At 38.3% G+C, this 21,134-nt stretch overlaps 1 protein-coding gene across 1 annotated transcript in view; it reads right to left on the bottom strand.

Moving 5' to 3' along the window:
* Window positions 1-892: 892 nt before the first annotated feature.
* Appl (amyloid-beta-like protein) overlaps window positions 893-21,134 on the bottom strand; it is a 47,124-nt gene continuing 26,882 nt past the window's right edge. The window contains 11 exon segments of the mRNA XM_068301958.1: window positions 893-3,859; window positions 3,938-4,117; window positions 4,190-4,337; window positions 4,423-5,114; window positions 5,260-5,409; window positions 7,294-7,446; window positions 7,531-7,601; window positions 7,604-8,263; window positions 8,334-8,555; window positions 8,779-8,917; window positions 20,660-20,830. Of these exon segments, the coding sequence (XP_068158059.1) occupies window positions 3,752-3,859; window positions 3,938-4,117; window positions 4,190-4,337; window positions 4,423-5,114; window positions 5,260-5,409; window positions 7,294-7,446; window positions 7,531-7,601; window positions 7,604-8,263; window positions 8,334-8,555; window positions 8,779-8,917; window positions 20,660-20,830 (2,694 nt within the window). The 3' untranslated portion in view covers window positions 893-3,751.

Below are 21,134 nucleotides of genomic sequence, written 5' to 3'. Positions count from 1 at the left end.
TTTCCATTTTCTTTTTTGCTTTTGCTCTTCTTTCTTTTTTTTCGCTGCTGGCCAGGCTGAATGCTTTGCTCTTGTTGTTGTTGTTTGTTTGTTTGTTTGTTTTTTGTTTGTTTGTTTTTTTTTTTTAATAATAGTATATAATAGCGTACAATTATTGTTGCAATTACAATTGTCTTGAGTACATTTAATATTTAAATATTTTTTTTTATATTTTTTTTTGTTTGGTTTTTGTTTTTGTTTTTCCATTTGTTATGCAAAAATCATAGTTTCGACAAAAAGGAATTACACAATTTGTTGCATCTTAATTTTGGTTTTTGTTAATTGTTTTTTTTTGTTAATGATGAAACTACGACAAAAACACATACGACGATTTGTTCACTTAATTTCTTGTTTTATGATATATTTTTTGTTTTGTTTTGTTTTTTGTTATTTTTAATTTTATTTATGCAGGACGGGGTTTATTTCTTACACATTTGCATTTTTTTTTCCTTTTTTTTGTTTGTTTTTGTTTTACTTTCCTTTGTTTTTTTCTTCTTGTCTTTCATTTTTTGTTTTCACTAAGTGTAAATATCAATTTATTTTTGTTTGTTTTTTTTTGGTTTTTTAGTTTTTTTCCGGTTTTTATATATATATTTCATTTTTTTGTTTGTTTTTTTTTTTTTGGTTTTCTTGTGGTATTTTTAATGAATAAATTAAAAAATATTCAAGCTTTGACTAGTTATACATATATATATATATATATATATATATATATATATAGTTTGTTTTTGGTTTTGCTTTTGGTAGTTGATTTTCTCCTTTGCTTTTTATATGTATGTATATATATATATATATATATATATATATATATATATATATATATTTTCTTAATACAAGCATTAGATCTGGAATGTGTGTGTGTGTGTGTATGCATGTGTGTGTGTTTATGGGAGAATTGCAAAGTTTCGGTATAATTTTCAGCTTTTGTTTGAATAAATGAAAAATTCCATATGAACAAACAAATAGCCTTGAAGCATTTAGATCGGCTGTATATATATATATGTATATAGCTAGCATATATGTGTCTATAATTGGGGCTGGCAACAATCTCAATTGGAAATCATTCTGCTGCAGCTTCTTCCCTAATTCTGAGAGGGACTAGAAATGGCCTGAGAAATGCAACTGAGAGTTCAAATTCAAATTCAAATGCAACGAATCGAAAATCATGAAGGTCTGTGTGTGATGGTCGCGGGAAAATGATGAAATGATGTTACAAACTTGATGATAGTTTTGTATAATAGCAAAAATCTACTACAAATTACACTTATATAAACCTTTTTTTCCATATTTTTCCCATCTTAATGTCCTTTTCTTTTGTTTTGTTGAGTGAAAATCCTTTCTGTCTTCTTCTGTCTTGGAGTGAGTGATATTTGTCATTTGTGTTGCCAATGTTCTATATGTATGTATGTGTGTGTGTGTGTGTATATATATATAATTCATACCTTCTTTCTATTAACTAACAAACAGTTTCAAATGCAATATTTACCAAGCAATCGAACTGCAAATTAAACTAGAAATTTCGAAACGGCTTATCGCTCTCTCTTTCTCTCTCTGGTGTTTGTGTTTCTTTTTTCTTTTGTCCAATTATGCAATTATATAGTAAATACAAATATATATATACATATATATATATTATTGAGTGCAACTTAACAAACCAAAAAACAAAATCACAAATTAATACTCATTTTGGTGACTTTTTACTAGACTAGGAAACAATTTTGATATGGCCAATACACATACACATGCACATATATATACACACACACTCACACACACACACACGTACATAAATATATATATGCGTATACATTTTAGTTGATGATTTGTGCATGTTCTGAAAGAAACAAAACAAAACAACAAATTTGCATTATACAATACACATACATGTATATACATACATACATATGTATATGTACATGTATGTATGTATGTGTAGGCATATGCAGGTAGTTAACTACTTAGTGGCATAATTCTCTCAGATTTCTCAGTTAATCTCATCAACATTCATATTCCTACTGAAAACGTCGCCTTAAACTAAAGTTTCCCTTTGAAGCCTTTTAGCCCTGTTAGTTGGAACTGGCAACAATGTGATGATAATGCTTTTCGACAAGATCTTAACTATTACTTCAGTCAATGGAAATTATAGCCGTTGGATAGAGCAAAGTAATAAAACTACTTTGGAAACGAATCTTTTGCCTTGGTTAGTTTAAGCCAACAAATTGAACATTGCAATAGAATAGAATTCTTTTCGGCCCACTTTGCATGTGGTTGGGGGGAGGTTGGAGGTAACACATATATATATGTATATGTATGTATGTATGTATGTATAATTCTTTGTTTGTATATAGGTCATGTTGTTATTTAGCAAAATTGAATTTATCATCAAGGATTCTTTTGTGTATTTTCAAAAACTTTTGTTTATATTTTCGTTTTCATTTTCAGTTGGTTTTTGTTTTATTTTGTATAGATACATAAGTACATTTATGGACATTTTTGTTGTTGTTTTTGTTTGTTGCTTGCGTTTTAAATATATTGTATATATATATATATATATATATATATATATATGTATGTGTATGTATATAGATTAGTACGCGTAGGTAGCTCTTAGATTCACATGTGGCTGTGGTTGTGTCTGTGTGTTTGTGTCTGTGTGTTTGTGTCTGTGTGTGTGTGTGTGTGCATTTGCTTACGTATTTGCTTTTGCGTTTTGCCTTTGATTTCTTTGTGTTTCTTTTTTAGTTTTTCTTTTGCTTTACTAAGTATGCATGCAGCGGAGTAGCGGAGCAGCAGCGCAGATTAAGAATTCTCATTTAATGGCATGCTGAAAAGTATGCTACGATTCTGCCATAGCTTATGTGTATGTATTCTGTGTGTGTGTGTGTGTGTGTGTGTCTGTGTGGCTTGACAATTTATTGACTAGGAATATCTTTTGCTTTCTTCTCTCCATTTCTCTCTTGCTGTTCTTCTTCTTCTTCATTTCTTTTTGCGGTTTTCTGAACTTTCCCATTAAATTTAGCAACTAAAAAAAAACATTTTTTTTTTTGTTCGGGTTTTAGGGAAAACTTTCCCTGTTTTTAATACTTTTACTTCTTTCACTTGAAACAAGAACAACAAGGTGTAGGTGTGTGTGTGTTTGTGAGTGTGTGTGTGTTTGAAGCATTTCGTTTCGTTTTCTTCTGCTTACGTTCAGAGTGTGAGAAAGAGTGGGGGAGGGGAGAGAGCTAAAGAGAGATGCTTTTGGTTTTGGTTTTTGTTACTTTTTGTTTGGTTTTCTCTTTGTTAAACATTTAAATACTTAAAATTAGTTGCTTGCTTTATATTTTCTTGCCGTTTCTTTAAATTTAATATATAGATTCCATTACCATTCATGTACGTTTTTTGTTGTTGTTGTTATTTTCTTTTTAATTCTGTGTTTGTGTGTGTGTGATTTGTTTTTTTTTTTTTTTTGGAACTGCGCTCCTTTTGACGAAAAAAAAAAGTTTTTTTTGGTTTTTTAATATTATGTTTAATTTTTTTTCTTCCTTTGAAATGTGGTTGAAGTGCAATGCTCTTGCAGTTGTTGTTGTTATTGCTGCTGCTGTTGTTTTCTTTTTGAATTATTATTATTATTATTATATTGGGTGCATGCAACATTTTGTTTGTTGTTGCTGATGCTTTTTTGCTGTTTATTTTTTCATTTGCTTCATTTTTGGTTACAAATAGTTGCTCTTTACTCTTTCACTTCAAAATATTTATAGGTTGGATTCTCATATCCATTGATTTGCATATTCGGCACAATTTTCTCCTCCTGGACGATGGGATGATGTGTGGTCACGTTCTGATGACGAGTGTGTGAGAGAGAGAGAAAAGGTGATTAACTGGCGATAAACAAATGAAAACTTCATTAACTTCACACCTGATCCACCTCAATAAAGCCTTGGGCATGCGGCGAGCGTGATGTTCGCCATTTGGCAACGGCCACGCCCACAAAGACAGCCGCCATCAGGGCAATGCCAGCAAATGAGAGCGTGAAATAGACATTGCGTCCCTCTTTGGTCGCATGTGAATGGGCAAATTCACGGCGCAATGAGAAGCTCTGTAATGAAAATGAAATGGGATACGCTTTAGGCAAATGCGGTACGAGTTGACGTTGCCGCAGCTCAAATACCGATTCGCGATGGCCCAGGTCATGGGTCATGAAGTGTTGCACCTGTGGCTCGGCCTCCTGATGGGCCACAGCAGCGGCAACATCTTCTACCGCCCGCTGTACGGCATCATCATCGACCGTTGGCAAAGCGGTCTGGACTTTGGTGCTACTACAGATAGAGTGAGAGAGAGGGAGAGAGAGAGAGACAGTGTCAAAATTATCAAAACATTTCGTTATGTTAATGAAATACTCACCTGACAGTGGCCTCAGCGTATTCAGCATCGACCATATCCTTTTCGCTCTTTGTGGTGTCAAGATTAAGATTGGCCAAAGTCACCAGACCACTATCTAGACTTAGATCCTTGCTCTTCTCCATTTGCTGTTGCTGCTGTTGTTGTTGCTCCTGTTGCTGCTGCAACTCGGGCAATTGTTGCTGCTGCTGCTGCTGCTCGGCCGCCTGCGACTTGAGCATATCGTCAACCTTCTTGGCCTCCATGCGAAGTTTCTCCTCACGTAACTTTTCACGTTCGGCTGCCCTTTGCTCCTTGCGCTGTTTTTCGGCCAATCGCAGACGTTCCTTTTCGGCCACCTTTCGTTCGATTTCAATGCGATATTTATCCAAAATGCCAGCCTCAGCATCCTCGCTCATGCCCAGCGATGAGCCGGGAATATCGTCCTTGCTGCGCAGCGCCAAAATGTAATCGTTCATCAGTTGAGCGATCTTGGCCGATAGTTCTGGATAGCGTTTGAGCATGGTCATCGATTGATTGACAGCACGATCGATATCGATTAATCGCTCCAATGTACGTGGCCGCTCAGAGGCTGCCGCTTCCAAGCCACCAGGACCACCAGAGTTCAATAGATGACGATAATGGGCCAAGGCATGGGCACGATCCTTGTGCAGGGCACGCAAAAGCTTCTGTAGGCATTTTTCCACATGATGGGCCTGACAAGAAGAACAAAAAGGATTTGATTTCAGTATTTACAGAGACAACAAACAAAAAGCAAGATACAAAATAAACGAAGCTTTTCCCGTTAACTGGATCATCCTCATCGACTGGCATTACCCAAATTGCCATCTTTGTACTCACATTGGGGGGCTGTTCGGTCAGAGCCTGTGTGTAACAGGTCATTGCCTCGCGTTTCCTTTGATTAATATGGGCCAGGACACGTTGCTGATGCATGGCAGCCAACTGATGCTTCTCGGCGTTGCCTTCTTCCTCGAGTGCCTGAACAGAAGTCTAAAATTACATTCCCATATAAAGACGTATTGCACACCAAGAGAGAAAGATTATCAGCATGACGAAAATTTGCCATATTTCAATTTCAATTTCGATTACAATTCTCGATATCGATGTCGCTGTGGACAAGCCACTGACTATCGATATGCGATTCTTTGCCGTTTGATCAGTTAGTTTGTTTGGTTTTTCTATCTTTTCATTTCATTTCGAATGTTAGTTTTGCCGTTAAAGTCGTTAGTTTTGCAAATGTCATATAAAATGGTGTGGTTGTGGTTTGTTTTATGGTTTCGATGTCGATTTCGATTTCGATTTGGTGCCCTCTACAAAATGAGTGTATTGAAAATCGAGCGAACAGATTTAGATACAGCGAGCGAGTGAGGTAGAGAGAGAGATAGAGAGACAGAGACAGAGCGTGAGCGAGAGCGAGAGTTTGGGAATGAGACCACGATATTTTGTGTGCTGCTGACAATTGACAAAGTGCATACTAGCGACTTGGGTTTAAAAAGTGTTAGCGGCGAATGTAAAGTGGTTTTGAGGGTCTGGAGCTGATCTGATCGAATGGAAAATGTCGCATGAGCACAAAAGAAATTATCTTCAAAAACAGTCAATTCGTAATTACTTTTAGTCCGATATATGTATGTATATAGCACGAGTATAATAATAATGATCTAATACATAGCAGTTCTATGCGGTACATATACATAAGGCAGTTGCATGTCATTCTTTGCCATAGCCAATTACTTAAGCAGCATTATGCACAAATCGGTCCATGTTATCGTTATCGGTTAGCTAAATATGTCCATCTCTAGTAAAGTTTCAGTCTCATAAAGTGTTTCGTTGCGTTTCGTTTCGTTTCGTTTGCTTTCGTGTTTAAGGAATGATGGAAACTAAAAACAAAATGGCGTCAAAACTAAGAATTTGCATTATTGAATAAGATACATATTTATGTATGTATGTATGTATTTAGTAAAAGCCAATCAGTTTGAACTACAAAAGCGCTTTTGTTATGTAATAATTAAGTTTGTATAATTAAGTTTGGTTAGGTTAAGTAATTTGTATCTAAAGGTATAAGTTACTGCTGTTGTTGTTGGTTTCTTTGTTTGTTTGTTTGTTTGTTAATCAGTTGTTATTGGTTTCGGTTATTGTATTCATTTTTGTTTTTTCTTTTTGTGTTTTCGTTATTTGATATTTTATGTTAATTGTTATATGATTACAATCTGATGCCTCTTTCGCTCCCATTTGCCATACATGGTTACAACAATAAAAATGATGATGATAAAGTACAGTTAAATCAAAATGCAGGCGATATACAATGAGCAACAAAATGGAAAAAAGCGATTTCATGTGCATGTTAAGTGAAGAGAAGGACAATTACAATAAGGCAAACAGAACCAAAGTCATAACAAAGCAAAATTGGAAAATGTATTTATACAACTAAGTATAATGGACTACAGATAGTTAGGTTAATTAGTAAGTTAGTTAGTTAGGTGAGAAGACTTTCTAAAGAGCAAGAAAAGGTTTTTAAGAGCAGTGGCAATTCTCCCAAGTCAATTATTGATCAAGTCTCATCTCTATTGATTTTATCGATAATAGACTAATCATTTTCATTTACGCCAATCGATTGACTTGAAAAAATCGCTACACCCCACAGACTTATTTCCACATACACAACTACAAATGTACAATGAACTTTTTTTATGGATGATAGATAGAGTAGAGTAGAAGTGATTATAGCTCAATACATGAATAATGGGGTGTGCATCAGTGAGAAGAAGAGAGAGAATGATAGATAGATACATATAGGATAGAGATAGATGATAAGGTTGAGGAAACAGTGGTGGAGGAGATAGAGATAGAGGTGCATGGAGATGGATGAAAACAAACCTGGAAACGTGCAGTCATGCGTTGCTTAAAACTCTGCGCCGCCTTGGGATCGGCTAGACGCATATCCTGATATTTCTCCTCCAGATCAGACCAGTCCTTCATCACACGGGTCACCTTCTCGCGATGCGATTCCTCTAGGCGCTGTTGGGCTTCCTTTGTTTAGAATACGTTTTGTGTGTTTTGGATTTGGATAAATAAACCTGCTCCCGCATTGTGAACACTTACTTTCTGACTTACTTTGTAGCTCTGATGCTCATAGTGTGGATCAAAGTGAGTGAAGTACGGGTCCGAGGTTGGCTGGGCAGTCGAGGGGGTGCTCCACCGCCATTGGCGGCGGCCACAACGGCAGCAGCGGCCGCAGCCGCAGCAGCAGCAGCAGCGGACAATTGCGGTGTACCAGTAACCATTTCAGCCGACTTCATTTGGCCAATCTTGCCAGCTGACACATCGGCGGACGAAGTCGTTGACGAAAACATGGAAACAGCTGGCGCCTTTAGAGCTGGCGATTTAGCCTGGCCAACGATACTGGCTCCAGAGCCCGAACCACTTGAGCTGCCATTCTGATCCCATGCATCGGCCATATCACTTTCAGCAGCGGCTCCATCCTCTTCATAGTTATCCGTATCCTCGCCACTATCATATTCAGCATTAATGTCATCCAAAGAGCCACTGGCGTTGGCATCAGCTTGGCCTGATGGGTTGCTGTTGCCGTTGCCGCTGCTGCCACTGCTACCACCGCCGCTAGCCGCACCAGCAGTTGCCGCCTCATCGGCCACCATTTCGTCCTCTTCATCATCGCCCATCAGATCATCGTCGTCATCCAACTCATCGTCGTTGGTGTCCTTGGAGTAATTCGAGTCGTTGCTATCATCGGTGTCATCATCATTCACAGTTAGTTCATCATTGGCACTGGTTAGTTGGGCTGGCGGCATAACTGGAATATCTGTCTTCTTCACGCGAATTTCATCGGCTACACAGAGGGATATGGAAGCGGTACAGAGGACAATTTATATTTAATTGCTTTTGAGGTTATTATTTACTTTTAAAATGCTTCGGACAGCATACAAATTCCACGCCCGAGAATAGGGAGATGCCACAGGGCAATAGCATGGCAAAGCTACGCATTTGCATGCCTCGCTCCTGGCAGGCAGCTGCTCCAGTTTGATTCCATCTAACGAATGGCCAGCAGCGCGATGCATTGTGTATGTGATCGAAGAGACATCCCTCAGGCACCAGTAAGGCATCCGATTGGAATGGTCCTTCTGAAGCCAAACATGAAGACAATGACAAATATGGTCGCCACAAAGCATTCGATGAGATTAGATTGAAATAGAACGAAACAGCATATAGAATAGAATAGAATAGAATAGAGAATGGACCAGAACAGAACAGAATAGTTTATAGCAATCCGTTTGAGAGATAGATAGACTTAGGGAGAGTGAGAGGAAATGTAAGATGTTTCGAGAGAGGGAGAGAAAATCTTACCCAGACAACGGAATGGTTTAATCCAGCGATGAGAACCCTTGCATTTAGCCGCATTCAAGGCACCCTGACGACACCAACCTCCAATTTTCTGATAATGCGATGACTCCACAATGTTGGTTATATCCCGATTCGGATAAGCCTGCAACAAGAGCAAGAAGATGAATTAGTTATAGACACTCAAACGGCATATGTCAAATATATACATATATATCTCCAACTATGCTCCACATAAGTCACTTTAATGACTGCTGCAGGCTGCAGAGACACAGATGTTTGCCAAAGACGATTAATTAACTTGTGTCTGAAACTCTTGAGGCAATGTAAATGCCTGTAAGTGCAATTATTATCAATAGCAAACGACAGACACAAAACAACAGAAAGAGAACCAACTCCTCTCTATTGTAATTTGCAAAAAGTTTATTTAGTTAAAGTTTCGACTTAAGCCAACAAAAGTAGTAGACTAGTTACTAAATGAAAATTTAATTTGATTTTGTGGTTTTGTAAACCAAATGTAACCAAATGTGTTGAGGTTTTCTTTTAATAGTTTCCATTGCATATTTTACAAGGTGGGGTGGGGGAGGGGGAGGGGGCAATTGAAGTAGATCGAATTCATATTCATTATCATGTAATGCGCATTACTAGATTAAACAATTTGATTTTGTGGTTCCCTTGAAGTATGCTACGAAATCTATAAACTTTGAATTGTTAGTTTCTTGAGTGCATGCACACACACACACACACACAATACACATGTAAAATTTGTTGGAAATTCTTGGCTAATTGAGACAAACATGTTGCGTTTTACAACAATTAAGTTGAGCTTGTCACTTGCCAAAAGTTTTCGTATATATAAATTAACAGAACAACTTGTGGAAGGGGGTTGGATAAAGAGCTAAATTGGAGGAAAAATCAATTTCAATTTCCATTTCGACTTCGTTGTGTGTGTGTGTGTGTGTGTGTGTGTGTGTGTGAGAGACTAATGTGCGGATTAAACAAAAGATGGGAAAGAATAAAATACATTTAGTTCATTGCCTGCTTTTTGGACTGTGAAAATGAAATTCATCTTTATCCGTATAACATTCTAGTGGGCATATAATGTGCTCATGTGCTCATGTTTATCCCCTTTTTGTTTGGTATTCGGTTCTGTTTACCCCCAAACCCCAGTAAAACTTTAATTGCCTGTCCAGTTTGATTGACTGACTAAATGACTGACTAACTGAATGGCCTAATAAAATGCGATCCAATGATGGCGGCCGGGTGCCCGGGTGGCCGAGTGGCTGCGCATATATGTGTCTGTAGATGTGTGTGTGTGCACTACATTTGTTTCAAACAATTATGTGCCGAGTGGCATCCACACTGGCACACACAAACACACACACACACACACACACACACACATGTGTGAAGCAGCACCAACAGCTCATGAAAATAAGGCCTTTTTAAATGTTGTTTGAGTGTTTCGTTGCAAAAGCTGAAAGATGCGGAGGCGGGTGCGGAGAACAAGTGGAGGACAAGAAGGAGACGGAAGCGGCAGGAGGAGTCAGAGAAGAAAAATGAAATGAGTGCAAACGGCACGTAGGCAACGCCCGCTCGCCAGACACCGCAATCCATCCATCCATCCAGCCATCCATTCCATCCACTGACTCTTCACACACCTCGCTAGTCCTTGCAGATTCATTCGGTTTTTCAGTACTCAGCATTCGTCCTGTATAGCTGTTGGCAACCAGGCTAAATACAACATTAAAAGCACAAAATAATGATGCTGATGCATGTCAAGTCAAACTGAAAACCGAAACCCCAAAGGCGCCAATCCCCTACCCGCATCCCTCTTCGCACTCACACACACACACACACACACACTAGCCAGCCGTTCCCGCCAGCAAAGCCAAACAGAAAATAAACCAAGTCTTGGCAAGGCCTCTTGCAGTGGCCCCCATGGTAGACCATATGTACACACATACATACATACATACGTACGTATCCACAGTACATAAACACATAATGGCACAGTGGGGAGATCAGAATTGAATTTAGGTGTGAGAATATTTACATAAAAGATAAAACAACTAAAACAATGCAAGTTAATAGAGTGAAATGTGTTTGTAGACTAGTTCTGTATAACAGTTCTGAATGTCTCTTAGGTGTAACAAGTCTTTTATAACAGTGTGAGAAGAATAATAATTGACATTACTAATATAGTTTAGCCATTCTGTACAATAGTGTGAAGCAGAATTGTATAACAGTTCTGTATAACAGTTATAAGGAACGTATCCTTTATAAATCATGTATGTAAAATACAATTCTTCTTAACGCTTTACATTTAGAAGGATAACAGGAGTGTTGAGGAACCAATTCTGTATTACATTCTCATTCCTCACTCAATGCCACAAAGCTAATGGAGCACTCGCAAATCGTATAACACTTTTAAGTCACTATCCATTCAGTTTGGGTGTTGGGGTCACCATTGCGTGCGTGCAAGCGACTTGATAAAAAGAAAAAATACTTCATCAAATTCTTTCGCCCACACCACTCTGCACACTTCCATACACACTCACACTCTCAGTTGCCTTTAAAAATAAAAATAAAAGGAAAGAAAACGCACATCATCAGCAGGAATGACGACAACGATGTGGACGAGAGCGTCATTCGCACTGGGCCTGAGCCTGAGCCTGAGACGGAGCCGGAGCAGACCAGCGTTAACGTTGGTCGATGGTCGCCAGGCTCTCTGACTTTGGCTTTAGTTCTGGCTGAATATGAATACGACGAATACGAATCCGCCATTTGTTTTGGTCGCTGGAGTATATAAACGTGCCACACACACACACGCAGAGGAGAAGAGTGAGTTTCACTTTCGTATACCCTGAGGAGCATATGCTTGCTCGCTCGTCACCCACTCACACTTACAACCACCCAACCAGCCAGCCACCCACTCCCTTGGTTGGGCTGGTGGTCCTCGTGTTCTGGCTAAAATGTGTTCGTTCTACTTGGCTTAATCAAAACATATTCAACCGAGCGTGAGGCTGTTTAAGTGCTTCGCTTGAGAGAGTTCGCCACAAATACAGAGGCAGGCCCCAGTCCAGGGTCCAAGTTATTGTAACAGCATTTGATTCTTTTGTTTCACACACACACACACACACATGGAGAATGAAAAGCAAATTTAATTGTATAAAATTAGCAAAAAAAAAAAAAAAAAAAAAAGAAAACCCATGGCTCGTTGCATTGCTGCATGATGTGTACGCTAATGACAGACAAACAATTAAACTTGACATTTTGCTTTTGTTCCATCAAACACACACACACACACACACACACGCACACGCACACACACTCTCACGCAGATGGGTTATGTACGATGGACGGAATGTGTCGCTATTGTTGGTCTTCATCCTTGGCCAATGCAATTAGACAAGTCTCAATACATACAACAATAACACCAACAAAATGGCGGCCATCATTAATGCCCATTATTGTCCTCGCCGTTTTCTATTTTCTGTTCTCAATGCTCGAAAGATAAAGACCAAAATAAAAGGAGAAAAAAAATCACTGCATACTATTGGGCGCCGACTTTAAACAAGTCGAGCATAAAATTTTCCATTGTCGACGCAAAAGTTTTCAATGTAATTATGAAAATTTTTCTATGCAACGTAGACAATGATGCGCCTTTCCATACCCAGCCCCAAGATCCCTCTATCTATGGATAGCATGAATATATATATATATATATATATATATATATCTAGAATCGATTTTAAATGGTTTGTAAGACCACCACTCATCCTTTCTATATAGAACACACACAGTGAGTGCTCTCGCTATTCATATACGTTGCACGTTATTGAAAATGATTTTTTAATGTGGCATTGAGCTGAGGCCGCCCAGGTGAGGTTTAACCCAGCCCTTCTATGTATATGTATGTCTGTATGTACACATATCCATCTAAACCAAACATCCATCCATTCCTGAACGTTAAAAACTTGTGCGTGCTCTGGCAAATCATTTTGTGGCAACTTTCTATTTGCATTTTGGTTGGTTCTTTCGTTTTCTGTTGTCGGCTCGGTGACAGGAATCTCTTGAATGCGTGGCCATCGGTTGGGCTTTGGTGGCATTTGTTTGCACAGGCCGCTGAGCTTTGAGCTTGTTTTAATTTAAGTTTCTCGCCTACGGTTCAACCACGCCCACTCGAACTTATCAAGCGAATTTGAGCTTGAAATATTGCGTATATGCGTATATTTTTAGTTAAGCTCACTCGTCTCTTGTTTTAAGTTAGTTCATTCCATTGAATGAGAGGCGTAACCTTAACCGCCCTTCTACTTCCGCTGCTGTTCCGTTTGGCCTTCGCGTGTGTTTGGATTTCTCTCGTTCACTCTTTTTCTCTGTCTCTCTCTCTTCTATATGTGTGTGTGTGTGTCTGTTTAGGCTCTGTCGTCCAACATGTTGACATTGAAATTGTAAAAATAATTTCCCATACGCCCCGTAGTACACAGTCAGCAGAAGTAGGGTAGTGGCCAGGTAGATAGAAAGTGAGAGACAAAGAGAGAGTGAGATAGGGACGGGCTCAAAACAAAAACACTAAGGCCAAAAAGGGCTAAATTTTATTATTTCACTTTGTTGTTGCGGAAGGCTTTCGGTTAACGTTGTTTTGTTTAGTTGAAACTTTTGTGACACAAAGTCCTTTTTTTGTTGTTTCTTTTGCCCTCTCTGTTTGTTTGTTTGTTTGTTTGCTTGTGTTGTCAAATGGGACACCAAAGCATACACACACATACTCCCACACACAGACTACATATAGGTGCTTTTATTTATATCCTGTAACTAAAGGCTAAAAGGGTGTAACTGACAGGCAGAGAATACAATAGCTAGATGCTCGATCAGCTCTGAATAGTCGATTGACTGACATTTTGAATGAATTATTTCCTTTACTTTGCCAGGATCTTCAACTACTAACTTATCTTTGATGCTTCTCTTCTGTTGGTATCTTTTTTCTGTTCTGATTGACATTCACCTGTTGAAGCTATCAGCTAACAAATTAATTGTATTTTAGCCAAGTTTTAAAGAATGTTAAGTATATTTGAAAACGGATTGACTTGTTTGTTGAGGTGCATCCAAAACATACACATGCTATACTGGGCGGTTGGAAAAGCATCCTTCTGCCTTTTGCATATAGAGTCTCGCACTCTCTCTCCCTCTCTCTGCCTTTCTCTTTATCTGGGTGTAAATGAAATTCCCCGCCAAATAGTTTTCAAATAGTGCAAACACTGCGTGTTTTGTGTTTCCACCGTCAGATGGACTTGGTTATATCTGAAGTCAACCGGAAATGGTTTAATTTCCGCCTAACAAAACTAAAGTAATGTATAAGAGTTGTGCACTTTTCAATCAGTTGAGTGAAAAATCGATTGTACAACTTTGTTTTTTTTTTTTGCTCTCTTCTTTCTGAGGAAATTGGAAATTGCTTAAGCCGTTGAGCTATAGTAGAGGTAACTAAGTCTTTGGTTATAGTTAAAATTAGCAACTTCTATTAGAGAAATGTGTAAGGTGTAAGAGAAAGGGGGATAAACTGAAATCTGAACGTCATTGAATATTCCATAACTGCTTCAATGCAATCAGTCAAGCTAACTAGTTTCTGGCCAATTCCAATCCAATCCTAGTCAATCCGATCGACCGGAACGCACACACACACGCGCACACACACACACATATATATCACCTTTAATGGGTATTATGTGTGAGCGAGCATTTAGCCCCATAAATGCTTGGGCAACATTACAAACAATTGAATTAAGGCCTGGTCCGATGAACAAGCTCAGCAGCTGTGCAAAATACGCCCACAGGAGCAGAAGAGGCCACTAAGTACACGGGCATGCCCCCACCCGCTGGAGAGTAGATTCTTCTATTCCTAGTTGCCCAGGCATTTAAGCGAGCGGCTTAGCTACATTGCTGTGGCACAAACGGGTCCCATTTGTTACATCTATGTCCATGGATGAGTGTATCTTTCTGTCTCTCTGTCTGTCCCTCTGTCTCTCTCTCTCTCTCTCTCTCCATCTATCTGCCATTGGGGATGGTGGTCAGTCCATCTACGACAACTATTTTTAGCTCTAAGCTCAACAACGAGCATGGATACACGTACGAGGATGTATACCACAGTGGAGTAAACTATTTTGCCACTAAACTACTTTTTGCCTGCTCACTGAATTTCAATGCGCTGAACTATGAGGCATTTAATTATAAACATCTCATAGATGCCACCAATGGCCAATGTGCTGCATATGATGTATGTATGTATGTGTGGCCTTTTTTTTCAACACTGGCAATGAGTGGTAGTGGATCCTGATAGTGGGGATAGACACGTTAGTGTCTATGCTGTATAGGGAGGGTTGGTGATTCGGTTAGCCTGGTTAACTGTCAGCGGCAGAAAACCGCAAACGGATCAGGTCCATACCGAACTTGAGCTAAGTGCCAATTACCAGAGGCACAGGCAAAATTGCTGTCGCTTAAATGATGCGCAAACTAAGTATTTTCCATCCCATACAATTATGTATGTATATATTTACACTATATACAACCATCAACAACAGCAGCAATAGCAGTGGCAACAACAACAACAGTAACAGCAAATCCAATTGACTCCTCGAGTGTGTGTGTGTGTGTGTTTGGTTGTGTGCATTCATAAGTTCAGTATTTGTGAATCTCTTCAACCATCGTGTCTATATAAATGCCCCTAGGCCCCCATACTCACACACAAACACACACACACACACACACACACACACATACATATGTGTATGCAAACACAGGGTGTATGCGTTTATTATGCTTGTTTACAGGGAGTTTACGAAACGAAATTGAATTCGCTTGCAGCGTATAATTAGCGAATTCAATTCTGTGTGAAAACAGGAATCAAAATAATTAATACTAATTAGTTGATGAAAGCAATTGGAAAAACGAGCCAATTAAAATTACTAAAACAAACCAAATTAAATCTTAAACAAAGAGCATAAGACTAGAATTATTTGGCAAGTTTAACTTTTGAACAAAACTTGTTTTTCAAAACAGGCCTAGAAAAATTAACAGAAGAACAGTGAAAAGTTTTTGAAGGAGTTGAAAGAGAGTTGAGTTGACACCTTGGAAGGATGTTTTAATTTTGTTGCATAAATGATGGGCAAATTGTACAGGGATTAGTTACAGCATTTACACTAATGGTGATAAGAAGGACTCTGTTAAGAGAAGAGGGACGATGGCAGGAGGAAGATTTTCAGTTTGTCCATGCTTTAATCATTTTTGGGGCTGGTCAATCAGTTTGATTGTCCAATGACTGGGCCAATTTGGTCAGTTAGACAAATCATCAAAAATGCGAAACCAAAGTCCATGACTAATGGCTTATTGATAAGCGAATCAACAACACACACACAGACACACACATACACACAGACCCATTGGGCGGATATTCAATTACAAGACTTGCTCATTAACGTTTTGGCCGCCGCGGCGGTCACTTAACCATCCTTCCCTATACACTCGCCCCAAGTTAATGAGATTTTGTGCGAAATGAGCTTACAGTTTGTAATCGGCCCCAGACAAATCCAAAACCACCATTTGCCCTTCTTCTCGCATCCCCCTCTCCCTCTAACCAGCAATGATCACTATGCCACGACATGACCAAATAGCGTAAAGTTAATGTAATTAATTCAATCTAGATGCGATTTATATATTTCAAAATGCAATGTTTTGCTCTCCAGTAACAATTGAATTGGGATTATTCATGTATTTTCTCCCCCCCCCATTGATTCGATTGATTGATTAACTGTATTAATAGAGAAGGATAAAAAACAGTTTTTTGTTAATCGAATTATTCATAATATTCAAATGAATTTGGTACTTGAAACGTGATTTCGCATGGATCAACATTTAAATATTTTGCAGTTTATAATTCTCTTTTTTTTTTTGGTTTTGTGAAAATAAAACCGTTTTAAAGTAAGTAAATGTAGTAATAACTAAAAAATTTATTAACATGAATCCTTTCAAATTGTATACATGAACACACACACACTCACACACACACACACACACACACAGAGTTATCAAAAGTATTGTATTACCTGGATACCGAGGTTTCACATTACCATTTCCCATTCTCCCTTCTCCATCCAACACGTAATTCAACTCATTACCTCAAACCTCAACAAGCTAACAAAACCAGATATGGAGATGGGGTTGGTCAAATACCAATTTCAAAAGATTTTAACCGGGGTGGAGAGGCGTTGGGAGGGGGGGGGCGAAAAGCGGGTTACCGTATACCACAAAATCGTGTGCTTCTGCTTCACCTTCACTACGTTTAGTGGCAAATTAATTAATTTCCATTTGAATTGCTGAGCAAGCAAAAACAGTGAAATGAATATAAATACATATATATATATATATGTATGTATGTATGTGTATGTGTATATGTATATTCAAAAAATACGAAAATATCTGAAATAATTTTTGAGTGTCGAGAATTCGATACCCTCGCTCGATGGAAAAAGGACTTTGGGCTGATTGAAGCAGCGATTTCGCCATTGTTTCTCTCACAGAGACAAAATATGACACGATTTTTATGCTACAGAACCCACACAGCAACTAATATACCCTCTCTGATACCGTTTATCAAACAAAACATTTAAATGTATAAATATATTTTGCTGCACTTGGCGGAAACCCAAAAAACAAAACGAAAAAAAGAAGCAAATACCAGAAAGACACAGGCAGCAAAAAGCGCAACTGCCACGTGGACATAGAATGAGAAAGAGAGAGAGAGAGAGGGAGAAACAAAGAGTGGGAGAAAAAATTAAAGAGTAGACTAAAAAGGACAACCGAAAGGTTTTTTTTTTTGTCGTTTTTAATTAATTTCTTTTTAGCGACCGCCCACCGTCAGGTGTGAAAATATTTTGTAGCATACTTTTGTGTGTGGCCTGATTTCAATTTGTGCTGTCAGAGAAAATTGAGTTGAGAGATGCGTGTGTATGTGTGTGAACACACACTTTGACAGAAGAGACCAGTAAACCAGCATTTGGGGGGTAGGGGAAGATCCGAGCGAATGACATTTGTGAATTCATTGAAACTAATCACATTTGACTCAATATTAGGCATACGCCCTGTGGTGCGGCCATCAAAGTGTGCGTGTGCAAAATGTTTGCTTTAACAATTGAATTTGTGGTCCATCAGAAGGCTGCTTCTGACACATAAATTAAGCATAATAAATTAATTAGCATAATTATTAATTATGGCCAGCAAGAAGCAACAAAAACAAACAAGAAAAATGTGCAACATGAACAACAGAAACAGAAACAGCAACAGCAACTGAAACATTTAAATTGCAACGAAATTACATAAAATAAAATGTAAATGCAAAATAACAAAAAAAAAAAAAAAAAGAAAATGCGAAAAATAAATAATACCAATACAATAAAAAATTTGTTATTTACATACACACGCACCCATACATACACAACGAAATGTGTGTAATTTGATTTATGTTGTGGCAAAATGCAACAACAACAACAACACAAGAGCAAATGGGTTGCTACAACGTGTCCTAGGTAAAATTTACATATCAAAATCAAATGCGACAGTTTTGACAGCTCGCTGGTCTCATTACTATCTATGCCTAGACGATAATGACAAGGACGATAATGATGAAGACGATGATGAAGTTGTCTTTTATATTGAATTGGGCATTTATACAAATTGAAGGCTGTTCTCCATGAATGTGAATGACATTTGTGTGTGTGTGTGTGTGGCATATGCAAGTGAAATGACATCATGGAAGGTCAGAATCCACTAAAGCCCAAGAGATGCCAACTCAAGATAGGCAAAAATCACTTTTGCTTTCTATAAATTGTATTAACTTTTTCTTTAATCTGTCCTTTTTCATTGAAGGATTACTGCAGATAGTCACCTTAATATGACATTAGAATCGACTCTGCATTAAATTAGTTACCTTTCCTTAACCCAATTAGGGTTCGAAGTGTAAATCTTAATTATTCTTTATTATTACATGTTAGACTTGTGATGAACAGACCTAAAAGGAAATCTTACTCCTCATCTTAACCCAACTGCTTCAAGGCTTTTTCGAGTCCTTTTGTTAAGATGACAGACTTTCTTACACGGTAATCAACTCAGAATGTTCCTGTTCTTAACTGAAAAGTTCAATCCTTTTCTTTTTAGCTTGTGCGTTGAAAATTTCGTTTTATTAGTGCCTTGTTAGCTGTGGTTAGTAGTTCAGTTTAGTGTTTAATCTATGTGTCTATTATATATGTATTATATAGGTTCCAAAGAGAGAGAGTTGTTGAGAGGAACAGGTGAAATGCAACAAAGAAAAAAACCGTTAAAGTTAAGAGCTATCCGTCAATCAATTTGTGGACCTTCTTTTCACAATTCCGCAGAGTACTCGAATGAAATGAAGAAGTATTTGTTATTAATTCGAATGTATACTCTAAAGAGGATTAGGATACTGCTAACCATTTCAACAAACTTATTTTCAATCTTACTGCATCAAAGAAGTTTGTTAACAAGACACAATTCAATTGTTTGATTCAAACGAGTTAAGTCTCTAGTCAGACCGAATAACTCGTTTAGGAGTTCCATACTATGCTTCAGTCACAAACGAGTTGAAATTTCTATTCTATAGGTCCTTTTATGAGGTTTCTATTTCCATTAAAAATGTTTTCTGCTTTAGTTAATTTCCATGAAATTTCATAAAATGTGCAATGAATTAGCTGCTATTCACTTATTTATGCCAGGTATTAAGTAATAATAAGAATGAAATAAAAAGCACATTCAAAAATAATCAAATAAAGAGAAAGAAAAGAATGAAAAAATGTGAAATCGAAACTTGGAAATGGAATGTAATGTCCTTGTTGTTGTCGACTGATTTCATTTGCTTGTCAGATGTCACTCAACACGAACGCAGACATAAAGATAACTAGACAGACGTATGAACCGTCAGGCAGACAAACAGACAGACAGTGAGTCAATTGGCAGGGCAAAGGCTCTAGATGAATCTGGAGCTACGGCTGAAGTTGGTTGCCAAAAGTACTTTCTCGTCAGTTATGAACTATGACTAAAAACGCGGTTTGCTCTATGTATGTGTGTGTATCTGAGTGTGTGTGTGTGTGTGTGTGCCGCACATTAGCCAAGCGAGTTGGCAAAAGAAATTTAATTAAAAAGGAAACGAAAGGCAGTGTGGAATGTCAATTTATGACGACAGGCCCCAGTCATGTGCGGCTGATGACTGCCTGGCAAATGGAGGCAAATGCAAAAAAAAAAAAAAAAAAAAAAATAAAAGAGAAACAAAAAATGGCGAGAAAAAAAAAAGAATTAATGGAAAATTAATTAAGTGTCGTTTAATGTTGTCTCACAATGTAAACGCTTTCAACGCAGCGTAAATTAAATTGTTGTCCTCCCCCCCTCCCCCTGCCGCCCTTCCTGACGCACTGGCTGTGCTTTTACCCCATCCCCAGTCAGGGTTCCCAGTGTTTCTGTTGTGTGTGGCCTCTTTTTGATTTATTGGTTTTTGCATGTTGCACTGCAGCCTGGCCATAAAATTACATTTTGCATCACAACCAACCAACCAACCAGCCAACCAGCCATCATCATCATCATCATCATCAACATCAGCAGCCACTGACTGCTCTTACATGCGCAATCTCAGGTCTCTGGTCTCAGTGTGCAAAGTAAATGTAAAGTGAATGCAAATAGCAATTTTCATGCTCGGCTTCAGCTTCAGCTTCAATTCAATCAGCGGCTAGCATTATGGATGGCACATCTGTGGGTTGAAGCTCACCGGAACACTCTTCCGGGAGTGCAGGGTGCACCCTAACCCATAGAAAGGTGGCCCATACACACTTACCTTCTTGCAGTAATCAAGCAAATCCATTTTATCACGCAAACATGTGGCGCCCGTTGTCTTCTTGCTTAAGTCCGTTACCCAGCGTCCCTCTTCGGATAGATATTGCGGCTGATAGATTTGACCGGCTTCGCAGAGAACGGCGATTTGCGGCTCCCAGCGCGGTGAAGCGGCCTATAAAAAGAAACGGAAATTGAAGAAAAAACCGTACATCAATAATAGAGAAATAGAAAGAGAACTCGTGGTTGGTCTCTGTGTGTGTGTGTGTGTGTGTGTGTGTGTGTGTGTGTGTGTGTGTGGGGGGGGGAGGGAAAGAAAACAAATCCGATTAGATGCGATTTGCAATGAGAAAAAGAGAAAAAATAGTGCAACGAAATAGAATTTTATATGATATTAAATACCTATTTATAGAATCTGCAGAGCAAAAAAATATATAGCAAGCCACGGTAGAAATTTCCAATTTAAACTGCCTTTTCAA

Source organism: Drosophila tropicalis, unplaced genomic scaffold (genome assembly GCF_018151085.1).
Source record: "Drosophila tropicalis isolate 14030-0801.00 unplaced genomic scaffold, ASM1815108v1 contig_158, whole genome shotgun sequence".
Classification (NCBI taxonomy): Eukaryota; Metazoa; Arthropoda; class Insecta; order Diptera; family Drosophilidae; genus Drosophila; species Drosophila tropicalis.
This window is presented reverse-complemented; position numbering and strand designations above follow the sequence as displayed.